We start from the raw sequence: 18,808 nt of genomic DNA, 5'->3' as shown, positions 1-18,808 counted from the left end.
AAAGTCCAGAGATAAACCCACGCACCTATGGTCAACTAATCTATGACAAAGGAGGCAAGAATATACAATGGAGAAAAGACAATCTCTTCAATAAGTGGTGCTGGGAAAATTGGACAGCTACATGTAAAAGAATGAAATTAGAACACTCCCTAACACCATACACAAAAATAAACTCAAGGGGCTTCCCTGGTGGTGCAGTGGTTAAGAATCCCCCTGCCAATGCAGGGGACATGGGTTCGAGCCCTGGTCCAGGAAGATCCCACATGCCGTGGAGCAACTAAGCCCGTATGCCACAACTACTGAGCCTGCACTCTAGAGCCCGTGAGCCACAACTACTGAGCCCACGTGCCACAACTACTGAAGCCCACGCAACTAGAGCCTGTGCTGTACAACAAGAGAAGCCACTGCAATGAGAAGCCCGTGCACCGCAACCAACAGTAGCCCCCATTTGCCGCAACTAGAGAAAGCCCGCACATAGCAACGAAGACCCAACGCAGTCAAAAAAAAACCAAAACAAAAGCAACAACTCAAAATGGATCAAAGACCTAAATGTGAGACCAGACTCTATAAAACTCTTAGAGGAAAACATAGGAAGAATACTCTTTCACATAAATCACAGCAAGATCTTTTTTGACCCACATTCTAGAGTAATGGAAATAAAAACAAAAATAAACAAATGGGACCTAATGAAACTTAAAAGCTTTTGCACAGCAAAGGAAATCATAAACAAGATGAAAAGACAACCCTCAGAATGGGAGAAAATATTTGCAAACAAATCAATGGACATAGGATTAACCTCAGAAATATACAAACAGCTCACGCAGCTCAATATCAAAAAAACAGAACAACCGAATCCAAAAATGGGCAGAAGACCTAAATAGACATTTCTCCAAAGAAGACATACAAATGGCCAAGAGGCACATGAAAAGATGCTCAACATCATTAATTATTAGAGGGATGCTTTTCTAGATACCCACAGGTCAGTTCCTTTCCCTTTTTTAAGGCTTTGCTCCAATATCATAATCTCAGAAATGCCTATTCTGATCTATTCTTTCTTTAAATTCCCACCTCCCCCTACCCCATACTCCCTACCCCCCGTTCTGTTTATTTTTTCTAAAACACTTATTAACGTCTAGTTTTGTAATTATTTATTTTATTATGTGTACACTTAAAAATTTCTCCAAGGGCAGGGAGTTTTGTTTTTTTGTTTCCTAATGTGTCCCAAGTACCTAGAATAATGTCTGGCATACAGTAGGCTCAATATATATTAGTTGAATGTCAAATGAAATCTAAGAGAGAATCCTAAAGACTTGAACATTAAATGTTAGGCAGAAGATCAGCACCCACCTCTCCCCTCCCACCCCCTGCAAAAGAAATTAACAAGAAACTTCTTGAAAGACAAAAGAAAATTAGGAGATTATGATTTAAATGAATAAAAGGGAGAAGATGTTTCAAGAACAAAGAGGTGGTCAAGAGTGTCAAATGCTGACCAAGAGTCAAATGAGATGAAGACTGAAAGACATCTAGTGGATTTAGTAACAAAGAGTGTGTTCACCTTGGAGAGAGAAATTTCAGTGACATGTAGCTAAGACACATAGGAAAAATTTCAACAGAGCTTACTGACAGTTAAGAGAAAAGAAAAGAAAAATTTAAACCATGAAATCATCAAGCTTATAAAATACAGATATTAGATTTTACAGTTTGTTTCACTTGTTGATATATAACAAACCATCCCAAAACTTAATGATTTAAGACGGCAAAAATTAGATTATCACTCACGATGTGCGTTGGTTGGATTCACGCTGGCAGCTCTTCTGCTTCACGTGATGGCAGATGAAGTTGCAGTCATCTAAGGCAGCAGTCAGCAAACTTTGCTATAAAGGGACAAATAGTAAACATTTTAGGCTTTGCGGGTCTTAAGGTCTCTGTCATGGCTATTCTACTCTGCCATTGTAGAGAGAAAGCAGTCATAGATAATATATAAACAACTGGGCATGGCTGTGTTCCAGTCAAACTTTATTTACAGAATCAGATGGCAGGCCACTTTTGGCTGAAAGCCACAGTTTTCTCACCCTTGATTTAGGGGCTGAACTAGGGTGACACATCCAAGGTGGCTCACTGCTGGAGTGCCTTGTTACTCCTCAGTGTGGCTTCTGCATGTGGCTTGGGCTGTTACAGCACAGTGGCTGGTTCCAAGAATGAAAAGCGGACGTTGACAAGGCTTCTAAGGTTTAGCCCTGGAATTTTCACACCAGGAGGCATGGTTCACTGGAGGCTACCAAATGTAACAGACAACCACACAACTCTCAGAGTTTTGATTATTAAAGCTGTGCTCCATTGCACATTCCATCTAGAGACCCTCAGAAAAGACTCGGTGACTTGTAAAGCCATCCTTTCCATCATCAATCCCTTTAAGAGTTCTTTTTTTTGTACCATCAACTAAAAGACTGTATGATTTATTATTTTAAGACAGCCTGAGGAATTATCTCCTTTCCATTAGCCTGGGAAACTCTAGGTCTCCTGACACCCACCCTTGAAAATGCAATTTCTAACACACTGTACTTAAGCTATAAAGCACAACCCATTAAACTTAGATGATGAGTATGACACAAAAGGGGTATTAGTAGTAAGATGAAAACATCCATACTTAACTACTTGAAGATCTATCAGAGTGATGTTATTTTGCAAAAGTAAGTGAATTATAATCTATATGTTCTATATATTATATTCATATGTAATATATCATGTAACATATGCATATATGAACATATAATCTATATGTTCTATATGTAATCATAATTTAAGTTATAATCTATATGAATAAATATTCATTTACTCTCTCATCAACTTAAAAATTATTTCTTGAACACTTATTAACTGTTAGATCTTTACTAGGTTGTGGTGATTACAGCCATCACCTTGTTCTTAATGCAGGCTGATAACCTATTAGGTAACCTTGAGCATACAGTAAAACAAAGACTGCATGAAATCATATAATTGCCAGGGGACTGAAAAAAAGGGAGGAATTTAATTATCATAAAATTTTTGAACCACAGGAGAACTGAGTGCATATACATAATTTTAGGTTGATATTCTAGTGAACCAATATGGTTTGATGTATCCAGACTACTTTAATCAAATACTATCATTATATTGATAAGGAAATAATACTTGAATACCTACAAGAAGAACTGATTCTGCCCTTTAAAACTATGATCAAAAATTACTAAACATGCTGTCAGGGATGTGTGGTTGTATGCCAGGGCAACAAGACACTACCAGGTGAACACATCTCATCTTCCCCGTGTCAATTTTAGTTTAATATTTTCGGAGAAAAAATTTTAACTGATGAGGACTTTATAATTCTTATCACAATACAGTGAAATGACAAAATATTTTAAAGGCCTTTACAGGTGAAAATTAAAACAATCTCGATTAAAAAACAGTCAGGTGAAAGTGGAAATGAAAACCACAACAGGAGTATTTCTTAAAAAAATAAAGCACTATATATGAGAATTTATGGCAGACATTAGAGCAGTGATCAAAGGGAAGTTCATAACCTCAAATACTTATATCCATAAAGATAAAAGAAGGAAAACAAGTGAATGACACCCTAACTCAAAAAGCTAGAAAAACAAAGTCAACCAAATAACGTAAGGAAAGTAGTAATACATATTAAAGCAGAAATTAAAATCCCAGAAAAATAAGAGAACTAATTAATAGATTAAAATGGTTCCTTGGGGGTGAGGGGCACACTGGCTAATGTAAAGAAAAAAGCATAAATATAGAAAAAAGGAAAGTGAGAAATGTCTTAACATGAAGGAAATTTAAAAAATCATGGAAGACTACATTGCACAATCCTACACAAACAAATTTGAAAACTTAGATTAAATGAATAACTTTCTAGGAATACAATTTTACAAAACTGACCCCAGTAGAAAGAAAATTCTTAAGCAGACATATTTCCATTAAAATTTTTAAGGACATTTTAAAGAACTACCCCATAAAAAAATCATCACATTCAGATAGTTTCAGAGAGGAATTCTACCAAATCTTGAAAATTGGAGTAATCACAATGCTATGTGAATTATTTCATAGCATAGAAAACAAAAATGTTTAACTTTTGTATAAAGCAAGATTAACATTCCTACTTAAACCTAATAAGTATAGCATATACACAAACTTAAAGATCAGTCTCACGAATATTGATACCAAAAAAACCCCACATAAATAAAACATTAGCAAACAGGATCCAATAGCATGATTGAGTGGAATTTATATGAGGAGTGCAAGAATAGTTTGATATTAAGAAATCCTTTAATATAATTCACCATATTAATATAAGAAGAACATTTGTATGATTGTTTTCAGTAAATGCTGAAAAGGCTTTTGATAAAATTCAACACTCATTCCAATGCTAAATAAAATAGGAAGATGGATATCTCCTTAACACAATAAAAAAAATACCTAAGTCTAAAAGCCAGCTTTCTATTTAATTGGGAAGCACTAGAGACATTCCCACTAAAGTCAGGTATATGGCAAGGATGCCAACTATCTCTACTACTACATGTTTAACACCATATGTGAGGTATCAGCCAATGCAATTAGACAGGAGGAAGCAAATTGAATTATAAAAATTGGAAACTGAGAAGTGAAACTATATTTGCAGATGACATGATATTATACTTGCAAAAGCCAAGTGGTCCAAAGATAAAACTAACTTAAATAAAAAAAGCAGTTCAATAATATAGCAGGATATAAAATTAACCTACAGAAATCAACAGGTACATATACACAAACAATGACCAGCTAAAAGGCGTAACAAAAACAAAACCCGATTTACAATAGCAACAACAACAAAGGTAAAATATTTAGATATTAACAAGAAATGTGTAAAAGTTATATGAAGAAATCCCATATGAGCATTCCTGAAACATGTAAAAGTATACTTCATGGAAAGACATTTCTTGCTTTTGGGAAGTATCACCCATCATAAAGATGTCACCTACCCCTAAATTATAAATGTAATGCAATTCCAAAAAAATACTAGTAAGTTTTTGTTTCTGGCACTGGACAAATTGATTCTAAACTTCATATATATTTTTAAAAATAAAGTGCACAAGGATAGGTAGAAAAATTGAAAAATAAAGGCAAGGAGGGAAGACTAGCTCTAATAGCATTGAAACATACTATAAAACCTCTACAATTAAAGCTGTGTGATATTGGAGCATAATTTAGACAGACTAGCAGAAAAAATAGGAAGTCCAGAAACAGACCCAAGCATATATGGAAATTTAGCATTAGACTATATATATTCAGGATAAATACCCAGAAGTGAGATTGATGGGGCAGAGAGGAAATATAGTTATTTTTAGATATTTAGATATTTTTAGATATTATTGCTTATTTTCTCATGGGCTCACCAACAGTGTGTCTTGTCAAGGTTTTGAATGTTTGCCACTTAGATAAATGAAAGTGGTATCTCAGGGAAGTTTTAATTTGCATCCTCTTATTATGAATGAAATTTAATCTTTTCATTTGTTCAAGAGCATTTTGCATATTTTTATATCTTCCTTTTTTAATGAAGGAATTTACATACAGTAAAATGCACAGATATAAGGTGTTCAGTTCAATGAATTTTGACAATTGAATACATCTGTGTACACACCACTCAGAACAAGATCTAGAATGTTTCTATCACTCCAGAAAATCCCCTTGTGTTCCTTTCCAGCCAGTCCTCCCACCCGCTCCAGAGGCAACCACTTTCTGATTTCTATCACCATAGATTAGCTTTGCTTGTTCTTGGACTTTGTGTAAATGGAATATACATTATGTGTATCTATTTTGTATATGTGTCTGATTCTTTTGCACAATGTAATTTTTTTAACAACTTTATTGGAATATAATTGCTTTACAATGTTGTGTTAGTTTCTGCTGTAATTTTTTTGATTCATTCATTAATCCATGTTGAGCATTAGCTCATTTCTGCTTATTACTGAGTACAATTCCATTCTATGCATATAACACAATGTTTGCAAAATTAAATTTTATCCCCCATATGGTTTCTTATTGTTGAGGAATGGAGTTGCAAATATGGAAAGGGAGAAGGACAGAATGAATCCTGGGCTGTTTGACTGGAATTGGAGCTATCAGTGTGAACTCATAGCTTTTAATATGTATAGACAGATGTAGAAATAACTACAGATATGTGTGGGTATATGTGTGTGTGTGCATGTATATACATAGATGTATTCCCTGTCTCTGATAGCACGGCAGCAGTGTCATACCAATAGTAATGAGTACACCCACTACCTATGCCTTGGTTGCTAAATACCATCCTTCGTGAAAAAGAATCAGCGCCCTTTGGAGAAATGGCTGATTCCAGGGCTGAGACAGAGAAAGTACAAGGTCAGTCTGGAATATCTTCTGCCAGACATTAAGAACACTCTCAAAAACTGATGTAGCTATCTCAAAAGAACAGAGGAGGTGGTGTGAAGGAACCTTCTCTGGCCAAACTTCAGACAATATGAGCATCAAAACGCATAAAGACAAGAAGGGATTATAACACATTAAATTTTCAAAAATCCACAAGTCCCTATTGTTACTAAAAATAAAAAATAAGTGTTACGTAGAGGGAAAGGTTTTTTAAAAGATAGAATAATACCAACTCAAAAATGTAAGAAGAAATGATAGAAATAGAAAAATCAACATTTTATAATCACCAGAGGAATAAATGATTCAGACAAAAGTCACCATAGTGTAGAAGGCTGCTGGAAAACAGGACATTTACGTGATCTCATGTGAATTCCTTATTAATTATACAGGGGAAATGTACTGTTATAATGGTGGACTCAGCAGGCACCATATTAACCAAGTGATCAAAGTGAACACCGCCAATAATTGCACACACCGATATCATGTGTCCCTCAGGGGATGCACTGAGAAGTACATAGTATTCCTTCCAAAAATGTTGAATCTCATCATAAGGAAAGAATCAGAGAGTTCCAAATTAAGGGACGTTTGGCAACTGGAACTTGGGCTCCAAAAATATCAATGGCACGAAAGACAAAAAGAGGAGACTAAAGAAATAAGAAAACCAAATGCAATGTGTCATCCTTGACTGGATCCCAGAGCAGGGGAAGGAAAAAAAAACAAACACTTTAAAGGACATTATTGATATACTTGGGGAAATTTGAATATGAGCTATATGTTAGATAATATTGTTGCATCAATGTCAAATTTCTTGAGTATAATAATTAAATTGCGGTTACATAAGAGAATGTTTCTGTTCTTGGAGGTATAACCTTAAGTACTTAGGGATGAAGTGTCATTGTACCTGCAACTAACTCTTAACTGGTTTAGAGGGGAAGAAAAGGGAAATATCTTTAGCTTCTTTTGTGTGTATCTTTCCATAGGTATGTGTGAAGAGACAGAAAGAAATAAAGTGGATGTGGTAAAATGTTAACAAATCTGATGAAAATGGGTGTTGATTGTACTATTTTTTTTTAACTTTTCTGTAGGTTCAAAATAAAAATTTGGGAAAAAACATTATTTCTAAATTAAATGGATTCAATACAAGTCACAAAATATTTTTCGTTTCAAACAGGAGACTTCCAAAAGATGTTTAGACTGACCATGCTTGCTTTGAGCTATGACCCTAGACCCCCAGGAAATAAACACTACCTTCAAGGTCACTTCAAGGTGAACAGTCCTTCAATGGGGAGGTTCAAGGAGCTTGGTCGGGGGGGATAGGATGCATCCCTTTGGGGCTGGCTGGATGCCTCAGTTCATTAGAATAGGTCAAGGTCACTGCTGGGAGTTAACCTGTGTTTCACCTCCACAGCCATCTCTTCCAGTTCTTCTGGCAGTAGCTACTATTCCTTCAAGGAACTGTGATTCCCACTCCACGTACTTCTGTTGGAGATGCCAATCATGGGACCCTGTTCCCTAGCCAAAGGATCAATAAGTAATCCAAGACTGGCCAAAATAGACCCCAGACTCGTGGCCACAGAGATTAGCCCAGGGAAGGGTATGTGACGTAAGCTGGGTCCATCAGGCTCCTATCCTGATATTTTGTTAATGGATGCTCACCTTCCTCTGGGTTCCTTTGGACAGGATAATGAAAATCTGGAGCTGTCTGTTCCTACAACAAAAAGAGTCGAGACTACCGCGCTCAGTTGCTGTGCTGTGCTACAGAGTGAGGTGCTGGCTTTGTTTTGGCATCGTTCAACTCACAGCAGCTCCGTGATTACTATTCCCTCGTGGACCTTGTGACACCTGGGTCACCTGGTCCTGATTTATAGTTGCCTCACCTTACCCTCGGTTTTGTTTTCCACTGTTTCAGTTACCCTCGGTCAACCGCAGTCTGAAAATATTAAGCGGTAAATTCCCAAAGTAAACAATTCATAAGTTTGGGGGGGGGGGTTGTTTCTTGTTTTGTTTTTGTTTTTGTTTCACCATGTGGCTTGCGGGATCTTAGTTCTCTGACCAGGTATCGAACCCAGGCCACAGCGGTGAAAGCACCGAATCCTAACCAGTGGACCGCCAGGGACTTCCCAACAATTCATACGTTTTAAATCACATGCCCTTCTGAGTAGCGTGATGAAATCTCACGCCATCTCGCCCCATCTCGTGATATCTCTCCCAGGACACGAGCCATCCCTTTGTCCAGCGTATCTTGCCTGTCAGCCACTTAGTAGGCCTCTGAGTTATCAGATCTACTGTCGCGGTATCACAGTGCTTGTGTTCAAGTGACCCTTATCTTCCTTAATAATGGCCCCAAAGCACAGAAGTAATGACGCTGGCAATTCAGATAATGCCAAAGAGACGCCACAAAGTTCTTCCTTTAAGTGAAAAGGTGAAAGTTCCCCCACTTAATGAGGAAAGGAAGAGAAATCATCTGCTGAGGTTGCTAAGATCTACGGTAAGAATGACTCTTCTATTGGTGAAACTGTGAAGAAGGAAAAATAAATTCATGCTAGTTTGGCTCTCAAACCTCAAACTGCAAAAGTTACAGCCACAGCGCATGATAAATGCTTAGTTAAGTTGGAAAAGGCTTTAAATTTGTACAATAAGATATTTTGAGAGAGAGAAAGAAACCACCTTCACACCATGTTTATTACAGTATATTGTTATAATTGTTCTGTTTTATTTTTAGTTATTGTTGTTAATCTCTTACTGTGCCTAATTTATAAATTAAACATTATCACATGTATATATGTATAGGAAAAAAACAGTTTATATAGGGTTTGGTACCTATGTATCTGTGGTTTCAGGTATCCATTGGGGGTCATGGGATGTGTCCCCTAAGGATAAGGGGGGATTACTATACAGGCAGCATCTTATGCCACAGACTGAGTTCTATTTTATAGATCACGCGGCACATATGCATGTGGGTACACGTGAGCACACAAACACACTCCTCTGCAAAACGCCTTCTTATTTGCTGAATTCCTACCCTCTCATAGGTCATTCATTCTTTCAATAAACATAGAAGACCAACCGTGAGCAGATGTGGAATGCAGCGCTGTGGGACGGCAGGGCCCAAACACCACCCTGATTGCCAAGAACTCCCCCAAAAGGCTTATCAACACGGCTCTGTGGGGCCCATGCCTAGAGATTTTGGAGATACTCTGTGTATTTAACAAGTCACCCAACGCCTATTCCAGTCTAGAAAACACTGCAGGGGGAGCCAGGAAAATCCAGGTGAATGCGGCTCAGATCTTTTTCTCAGGGGGAATTTAGATTAGCAGGGGCGAAGGCAGCAGAAATCAGTGAGGCGTCCAAAGCAGACACTGCAGAGAGTCAGCTGAGGAATCTAAAGCTAACCAGAAGGGACGTGCGGTGGGGCCTTGCTCATGGGTGCTCGCGGGGTCTCTCTTCTAGTTATCATGCCTGCTTTGTGTCTCAAAACTGCCTTCAGAGGGAGGACTCAGCCTGACTATTTCACAACAAGTTCACGTTGGCAATTGGGGAAATCAGCCATTTAGGAAGCTGCTGCAGGTGCCTTGTGGTGGAGCTAGATGTGGGGAGACGGAGGAGTGTGAGTGTGTGCTGGGTGTGTTGTAGTGTGTGTATGTACAGCCTTACGTAGGGCTCTTGACCTGCATGCGTTCACAACAACCTTTCAAAACCATATGTTCTCAGCAGGGGGACAGTGCTGATGGGGCCACATAAAGCTCTAGGTGAGCTTTTTGCCAAATCAAAGTGTGCCAGTTATGGTAACTTTCTGGATAAAAATCGCAGTGTGTTGTAATCATAATAACTGTAGTTTATTGGCCAAATTGTTGCATGCCAGGGAATATAATAGCTGCTTTTGGTAATTCTCATTTAATCCTCTCAAGAACCCCCTGAAATTAGTACTATTATCCTTATTTGACAGATGGGGAAATGAAACTTAGAAGGGTTAGTACAACCTTTGGTTTGAGTTCTTAAAGTGTGTTTGTAAGTGATCCTTAATAGATATTATAATCTAATATATATCAATTAAGTTCCAAGATGTTTCCTCAACTATTACTTATTTGACAAATATTTATCGAGCACCCCTTATGTACCTAGTTCCCTGCTAGATGTTATAGGAAAAATTGAAAAATATCATAAATAGCTCTCTCCTTAGAAGCAGTTCATTTGGTCTGGAGGTAAAATCATAAAAGGATATTTTTGTGAGCTACTTTACTTATTTGTGTTGCACTTTTACAGCAATAGTACTTGGACCTGTAGTTGTGTAAGTCTCTGCTCCTCCTCTGCCCCCTACGGGTAAGGAAAACCATTTCACTCACCTTTGTATTCCTAGCACATAGTAGGTGTCTTATCAATGTTGGTTGAATCAATGAACTGTTCGTCTGGGAGTTGGAAGGTATGAATGAACATTCTAACCCTTTCCTTATTCAGAGGCTGGAGGGTTTCATGCAACTTGCAAATGAACCCAAACCCAAAATAGAACACAGCTATTATTCAGCAAAAAAAGTTTTCAAAATAGTGAGTATGTTCCATATGCAACCATTCTGAGGTAGTTTTTAACCAACTTTCCTGAATGTCCCATGAGATACTAATAAGTTTTTCTTAAAAAAGAAAATAATTCTACAGTCAAATACATCTGGGAAATGCAGGGCTCAGTAGGATTACAGGATTTCTTTTCTGCAGGAGTACTCAGAGCCCATAATAGAGTATTGTGTACTGTGTATAAATCAAAAGATGCAGATAGGGAAATGAAGAATATACCATATATGATAAGCAATATTTTCCAAATTTCTTTGACAGTAGATTCTTTGGAGGAAGGGGTGAGGGGAGTAAAAAAAGAATTAATTGCAGGGCTGGAACTAGTGTGAAGTGAGTGAGAGACCTAGGGCACAACATTTAAGAAAGCCCCTACCTGTAATGTAAGTAGGTGCAGCCACTGTGGAAAACAGCATGAAGGTTCCTCAGAAAACTAGAAATAGATTTACCATATGATTCAGCAATCCCACTACTGGGCATATACCCGGACAAAACTAGAATTCAAAAAGATACATGCACCCCTATGTTCGTAGCAGCACTATTCACAATAGCCAAGACATGGAAACAACCTAAATGTCCACTGGCAGACGAATGGATAAAGAAGATGTGGTACATATATACAGTGGAATACTATTCAGCCATAAAAAAGAAAGAAAGAATGCCACTTGCAGCAATATGGATGCAACTAGAGATTATCATACTAAGTGAAGTAAGTCAGAAAGAGGAACACAAACACCATATAATATCACTTATATGTGGCATCTAAAATATGGCACACGGACTTCCCTGGTGGTGCAGTGGTTAAGAATCCGCCTGCCAACGGAGGGCACGTGGGTTTGAGCCCTGGTCGGGGAAGATCCCACATGCCACGGAGCAACCAATCCCGTGTGCCACAACTACTAAGCCCAGTGCTACAACTACTGAAGCCCACGTACCTAGACCCCGTGCTCTGCAACAAGAGAAGCTGCCGCAATGAGAAGCCCGCGCACTGCAATGAAGAGCAGCCTCCGCTCACCGCAACGAGAGACAGTTCACGTGCAGCAACGAAGACCCAACTCAGCCATAAATAAATAAATAAATAAATAAATTTAAAAAAATAAAATAAAATATGGCACAAATGAACCTATCTATAAGACAGAAACAAATCACAGACATAGAGAACAGACCTGTGGTTGCCAAGGGGGAGGAGAGGAGGGGGAGGGATGCACTGGGAGTTTGGGGTTAGGATAGAAACTATTAGATTTAGAATGGGTAAACAACAAGGTCCTACTGTACAGCACAGGGAACTATACCCAATATCCTGGGGAAAAACCATAGTGGAAAAGAATTATTTAAAAAAAAGAACGTATGTATGTGTATAACCGAGTCACTTTGCTGTACAGCAGAAATTAGCACAACATTGTAAATCAACTAGACTTCAATTAAAAAAAAAAAAAGAAAGAAAGCCCCCACCTGTGCAAAAGCACTTGCACAACCCAAGAGTGAGCACCTCCCTCAGTTTCACATCCTAGGTGCCTTACTGCCTAACCCGAGCCCCACACCAGAAAGAATGCCCGATACGACCACTGAAAGAACTCTGCCATAAACACGATTAGGGAAATGTTCTCTGGCCAATCCTCATTTGCAGTATCTAGTCAGGGGTCATCATTTTAAAGATGACAAAAACATTTCTGGACCTTCTTCCACATGTTCTATAGTGACTCTGGCTCAGCTTAGGGGCTGTGGAGTCTTTTCCTGGCCCTGCCCTAGAGGCAGAGCCTTCTGTGGAGGGCTGGCCAAGGGCACCGGAACCCAGATGGTGTTCTGAGCAGAGCCAGGCTGCCCCTTTGAGCTGGTCCAGGGAAAGGAAGTGCAAATGGAACTGGTCTGTTCCACACACCGGAAATCACTGGTTGCTCTGTTTCTTTCATTCTTGAAAACAGCAGATGAAGAGAAAGTCGATAAGTGATTCCTTAATGACTAGGACAATGTCTGGGGCTCAATAAATTGAATGAATGAGTGAATAAATGAATGTATGAACATATGAATCAGATAGAGGCCCCTGCCTTCTTTTTAGAGTCTCTCTTCTGAGCCAGATGTTCTGCTTAGGTCTTTGCTGTTTTCCATTTGTACACTCTCCTCAATGTCCCTCCCAGGATAAAGCCCTGTTTGATCTTACAGCTAATGACTAAAGCTGGTTGGGGCAGAGAGCCTGAGAACAAATTGTTTGTTCAAGAAAGTGTGTACATTCTACAAACTCACTTTCTTTCCCTCTCCCATTTTCTTTCTTCCTGTTTCTTTAAATCCATGAAAACAATCATCTTGAAAGTTTCACAGTGGCATACACTCAGATGCACTTAGGATACTCGTGAATTCAATGTCACTATAATTCTTATACCCTTTTTTTTTTTTTTGGTTTGTTTTAAGTAAAAAAAACTTCGGGGGAAACCCAATCCAAATAAATGTAGTAATATATATAGCTTGTCAAATGTCATGCTGAAATATCAGGTAACAAAGTTTTGCTTGGTTATCAATCTAATTAGACTCTAATACAAGCAAGTGATAGTAGATAGTTCTACATTATAGTCCAGTTCATGGAAGAACTAAGAAGCAGAAAGCACATATCTGTATAATTAAAAGTTATTGCATTTACTAAATATCGATATATATTCCCTGGGCAAGAATTCGGGTTTCCTGAGAGGGTGCCATTAGGATTTTCACACTCCAGGTCAAGAAAACTGAAAGAACCACTGTGCTTCTCAGGACCTAATCTGACTCATTGGTGTCAATGGGGGCTATGCCTGTGTTGTCACATGAAATGATCACTTTGTCTTGCCCCTCATAAATTTTCTAATATTCCTTCTCTTTTCAGTATTTGCATTTTATGAGATCAAACTCTTTTAAGTAACAATATACATTTTCCCTCTGTGACTAAACATTTCATCTAGCACTTACGATGCTAGTAACAAATTCAATACCTTCTGTAATCACACGGTTGAATCACTGAGGAAACATGCAACATACCCAGCCCTTAAAAGTCACTAAACCTTACCCTCCAAACTGCAAACAGTGGAGATCAAAAGTTGGCCTTTTTTTTTTTTTTTTTTTTTGCGGTACACGGGCCTCTCACTGTTGTGGCCTCTCCCGTTACGGAGCATAGGCTCTGGACGCGCAGGCTCAGTGGCCATGGCTCACGGGCCTAGCCGCTCAGTGGCATATGGGATCTTCCCGGACCGGGGCACGAACCCGTGTCCCTTGCATCGGCAGGCAGACTCTCAACCACTGCACCACCAGGGAAGCCCAAAAAGTTGTCCATTTTATATGCTGCTCTTGCATTTTATCTTTGCATATTTTTCAGGGACACTTTCGCAGCAACACATAGAAGCAGAGAGAAAGGAAGCACCTTTCCGCGTGAGAAGAAACTTGGATTCTACTCCTGAACAATGGGTGGTATTGGGTGAAAGTATGAATTTACCAAAAGCCCACGAAGCAAATCTTTTCTACCTCTCAAAAATGTAGCTGGCATAACATCAAGGCTGTGTACAAGGACCTCTTTGGGCTCTTGTGCCAGGACAAAAAAATCTCTTGTGCCAAATGAGGAGGGAAATATGCCCTTTGAGTTTGAGTTGACTTGTTTATGGAAGGGGGCAAACAGCATGGGTTTTAATCCCACGTGGGCTACTTTGCTGACTCGGTTCTGACGAGGCACATTGCACCTTAACTCATAAGGGTTGGTTTCCCATCCAAGAAGGATAGTTTTTAATTGGTCACACCATTTTGCATGGCTGTTTATCCTCAGGTGATTTCAGTGTGGTATCAGATGTTCTAAGAATCTGGTATTAATACAATAACAAAAACTGCCTCAGGTAATTGAGTTGGCTTAACTTGTCCCATGCTGGTGATGGCACTGCACATCTTGAATCTTCCTAAATTACCATAGGTGTTCGGTTTGGTTTCAAGGGGTATCCCTCTAGGCAAAGTGAATTGAGGAAGCCGAATTATCAAACAAAATTCTACAGTATTGTAGATGATTGAGTTTAATTCATAACAAGTGCCAAGGTACCAAAAAACACCTAGGTATTACTATTAAATAAACTGCAGATAATCTGGCCCTTGGCTACCAATTCAACCTCTTCTCGTGTCACTCATCCTTCAGTCATGACCCTCAAAGCACAATGGTCTTGTAACTGGTCCTAGAACATGGCAAGCCCCTTCCCATCTCAGGGCCTTTGCCCTTGCAGTCCCTTCTGTTGAATGCCCTTCTCCTGGCTAGTCTCTGATGGCTGGCTCCCTCTCATTCCTTAGGTCTCAGCCTAAACATTCCATCATCAGAAGGGCCAGTGGCCTCCTCATCTCTTGCCCCATTTTCTAGGAGCCTTGTTCATTTCCTTCATGGCAGTCATCATATTCAGAAATTAACTGACTTTCTTTGTTTAACTTATAGTCTGTTTCCTCCTTCCAGGAACATAGAGATCATATTTGTATTTCCAGTACGAAACATAGGAAGGTGCTTGCTATGGGTTAAATTGTGTCCTTCCCAAATTCATATGTTGAAGCTGTAACCCCCAATGTGATGGTATTTGGAGGTGGTACTTTAGAAGGTAATTAGTGTTTAGATGAGGACATGAGGGTGGGGCCCTCATGATGGGATTAGTGCCCTTATATGAAGAGACACCAGAGAACTAACTCTCTCTCTCTTTGTCTTTCTCTCTCTGCCATGTGAGGACACAGTAAGAAGGCACCTATCTGAAGGCCAGGAAGAGAGCTCACACCAGGAACCAACCATGCTGGCTTCCTGATCTTGGCCTTCCAGCCTCCAGAACTGTGAGAAAATAAATTTCTCTTGTTTAAGTCACCCAATCTATAGTATTTTATTATGGCAGTCCAAGCAGATTAATACAACATTCAATAAATCTTTGCTGAATGAATGAATATATCATCTCCTGTATGTAATCAACGGTTAACTACATTTTATAATCTGAATGGTCCTGGTTTCATACTCTATTTTTTTAGTCCATTGTGATGTGGAGCTTTATTAAACACACGCCTACCTTTCTTTGCTACTCTTATCACAAATTCCTGTTACTGCTAAACTTTATTGAAAGCTACATCCAGGCAAAGTCCATATGCACAGTTGGCTACCAGATCAGATGTTGTAACTAACCAGGCTTATCCATCAAAGACCTTTTATTTTATTTAATTTTTAAAAAAAATACTGGGCCATTGTTTGAATTGTTCAAAAGTTTCAGCACCATGTAGACAAAACCACAGAGCTCTGAACACCTCCATGGAACTGCATGATTCTTTGTGGGATGAACTTATACAGGTTTATCCTAAAAATTTCCATGACTTTTCTTAGATTCTAAGGGAAGATAGTTTAAAAATGGGTCTAATTTTTTTCTAGTCATCACAATCCTTATAAACATTCATTCACATTCCTCAGAATCACCTATTTATCTTTTAATATACTTTAAAATCTAAAACTTAAGATTTTATCTATTTATTTAAAAGAAAAGTCTATTGGGTTATTCTGGACAACATAACTGTGCTGGGGAAGGGTGACATAGGTCAATGTTGTCTTTTTCTGGGCAAGAAGCTCAGGACTCTGAAATTGTTTCCCTACTTGCTGGTCCAAAGAGCAATCAACAGTTTGTATATAACACACACCCAGTCTTAGAATCTGAGGTCACCTTCAGTATGTTTTGCAGAGAAAATGATTGTACTACTAATATCCAAATTACATCTATGGGCCTAAAGGCTTAGATATGCTAACTTATTACTGGCACGCTACCAAGAAAAATACACGGTGTCAACAGATATTAACAGAGTCATTACTATGTGCCAGGCACTGTCATCAGGATTTTAAACACTAATCTAATTTGATCCTCAGAACGACCCTATGAGGTAGCTACTATCATTACCCCATTTTACAGATGAGCAAACTAAGGCTTTAAGGAATGCGCAAGAGACTTTCATCCATGTCAGTCTCACTGCACCAAAGTACTGGCTCTAACCTCTAACAATATTATCCAGCTTTCTCGGACCTCGTAGCCTCATTTATCAATCCCCATTTAGTGAAAGTCTTACCCTTCTAGAACACTGTGATAATTGGCTACTGGTCAGCCTCAAATTTGTCCCTGCCATGGGAGAAAAGAAAGGGCCCTACTCAAGAAAACAAATAGTGTGAGTGATGTCTGAAAAAACTTGGCTTAAGTACTTAAGAGAACAAATTACTTTCCAGTTAAAATGCCCATTTGTAGGGGGAAAAAAAAGCATGACAATTTTGAATAATTCTTATCTACTCATTAAACAGTTGACCTAGGGAAATGTATGCAATATTCACTTAGCCTAGTTCAAGTTTCTTATATGCTTCAAAGTAATAAAATCATCCATGAGAACTGTAAGCTTCTTGAGAGTCCAATCATGAGAATTTTGTTCACATAGCATATGTCTGGTACATAGAAAACTCTCAGTACAATCCTCCCTCAGAAGCTGCTTGGGATTGGTTCTAGGACACCTCCCACCCCCACAGATACTAAAATCTGAGGATGCTCAAGTCCCTTACATAAAATGGTGTAGTATTTGCATATAACTTATGCACATCTTCTTGTAAACTTTAAATCATCTCTAGATTACTTATGACACCAAATACAATGTAAATGCTATGTAAACAGTGGCAAGTGAGGGGCAAATTCAAGTTTTGCTTTTTGAAACTTTCTGGAATTCTTTTTGGGTGGTGGGGTTGAAACTGCAGATGTGGAACCCACAGACACAGAGGGCTGACTGTAAATGTTTTGGTTAAATAAATACAACCCCTTAAATTTTCTTTAATTAGTTGCTACTCATACCTCAGACTACCTCCCTCTGAATGTCTGTGCGTGGTAAAGTTTTATTAAATTGAATCCTTATCTTCAGCTGGTTTGTCATTATTTTCCAGATTTCTCCACGCTTTCTTCCTAAAAGGTGGTCTGGACCCTAATCATCTTTGTTTGACATTAGCGCTGCATTGGTAAGTGCAGAAAATGAGGGAAAATTAATTCTCTCTTCTTATGATGCATGAATTAGTTCTGTATATAATGTAGGACCAATAGCTAATATCAGAGCTATAAAATTTCAATTGGTGAGTCTCTTCTGGTGCAAATAAACAAACAAACCTGGTCACTGGAAGGGGAGGTGGGATTCAGGTGCTAATTTATAACCATTCAATGAGTGTTCTCTGCAGTTGTCACTGCTGGCACCACTCAGCCAAACTTGGCTGGGTTCCCTAATGCTACCCAAACCCTCTCCCCATATCCTCTCCTCATCCTTCTCTCCCCATGGAGCTGGTGCTCCATGAACTTAGGCAGTTCTGAGACCAGAAGTATAAAAAGCCTGGTTTCTTATGGCAATGAACCACCTCTGACCCTAGCTCCCAGCATGGCATCTGCCCACTTCAAGAAAAACTTAAAACCCCATCCAAAGAAGCCTGCCTCTCACAAGGTTTCCTCAATACTAAAATGTCACTTTTCTCTGCACCTTGCATGACTCTAAGTTCCATTTTTATTCCCACCCACAAATGAAGGTGTACATTCTCTAGGACCTTGCTATTCATATATCATCAGTATGATCTGGGAGCTTGGTTAGAAATGCAGAATCTCAAGCCCAGCCCCAGATCTAGAAGGAGAGAATCTGAATTTTAACAAGATGCTCAGGAGATTTGTATGCAGAGTGAAATGTGAGAATCACTGCCCTAAGAGACATAGGAGGGAGGGGGACGTTCTCCAAAGAGGAAAACAACAGACTTCGGTGCAAGTCCTTTCTTCGAAATAAATGTCACTTGTTGGGTGCCCAAAGC

The 18,808-nt window shown here is 38.9% G+C and overlaps 1 protein-coding gene across 5 annotated transcripts in view; it reads right to left on the bottom strand.

Moving 5' to 3' along the window:
• Nucleotides 1-18,808, bottom strand: part of LOC308623425 (uncharacterized protein) — a 175,217-nt gene that overhangs the window by 104,013 nt on the left and 52,396 nt on the right. For all 5 annotated transcript variants that reach the window (XM_081245781.1, XM_081245782.1, XM_081245780.1 and 2 more), the window contains one exon: nucleotides 1,780-1,874. In XM_081245781.1, the coding sequence (XP_081101907.1) occupies nucleotides 1,780-1,874 (95 nt within the window). The remainder of the gene's footprint in view (nucleotides 1-1,779; nucleotides 1,875-18,808) is intronic.

This window comes from Mesoplodon bidens (genome assembly GCF_964165515.1).
Source record: "Mesoplodon bidens genome assembly, chromosome: 10".
NCBI classification, from domain to species: domain Eukaryota; kingdom Metazoa; phylum Chordata; class Mammalia; order Artiodactyla; family Ziphiidae; genus Mesoplodon; species Mesoplodon bidens.
Note: the sequence above shows the minus strand (reverse complement) of the source record. Positions and strands in the feature narration are given on the sequence as shown.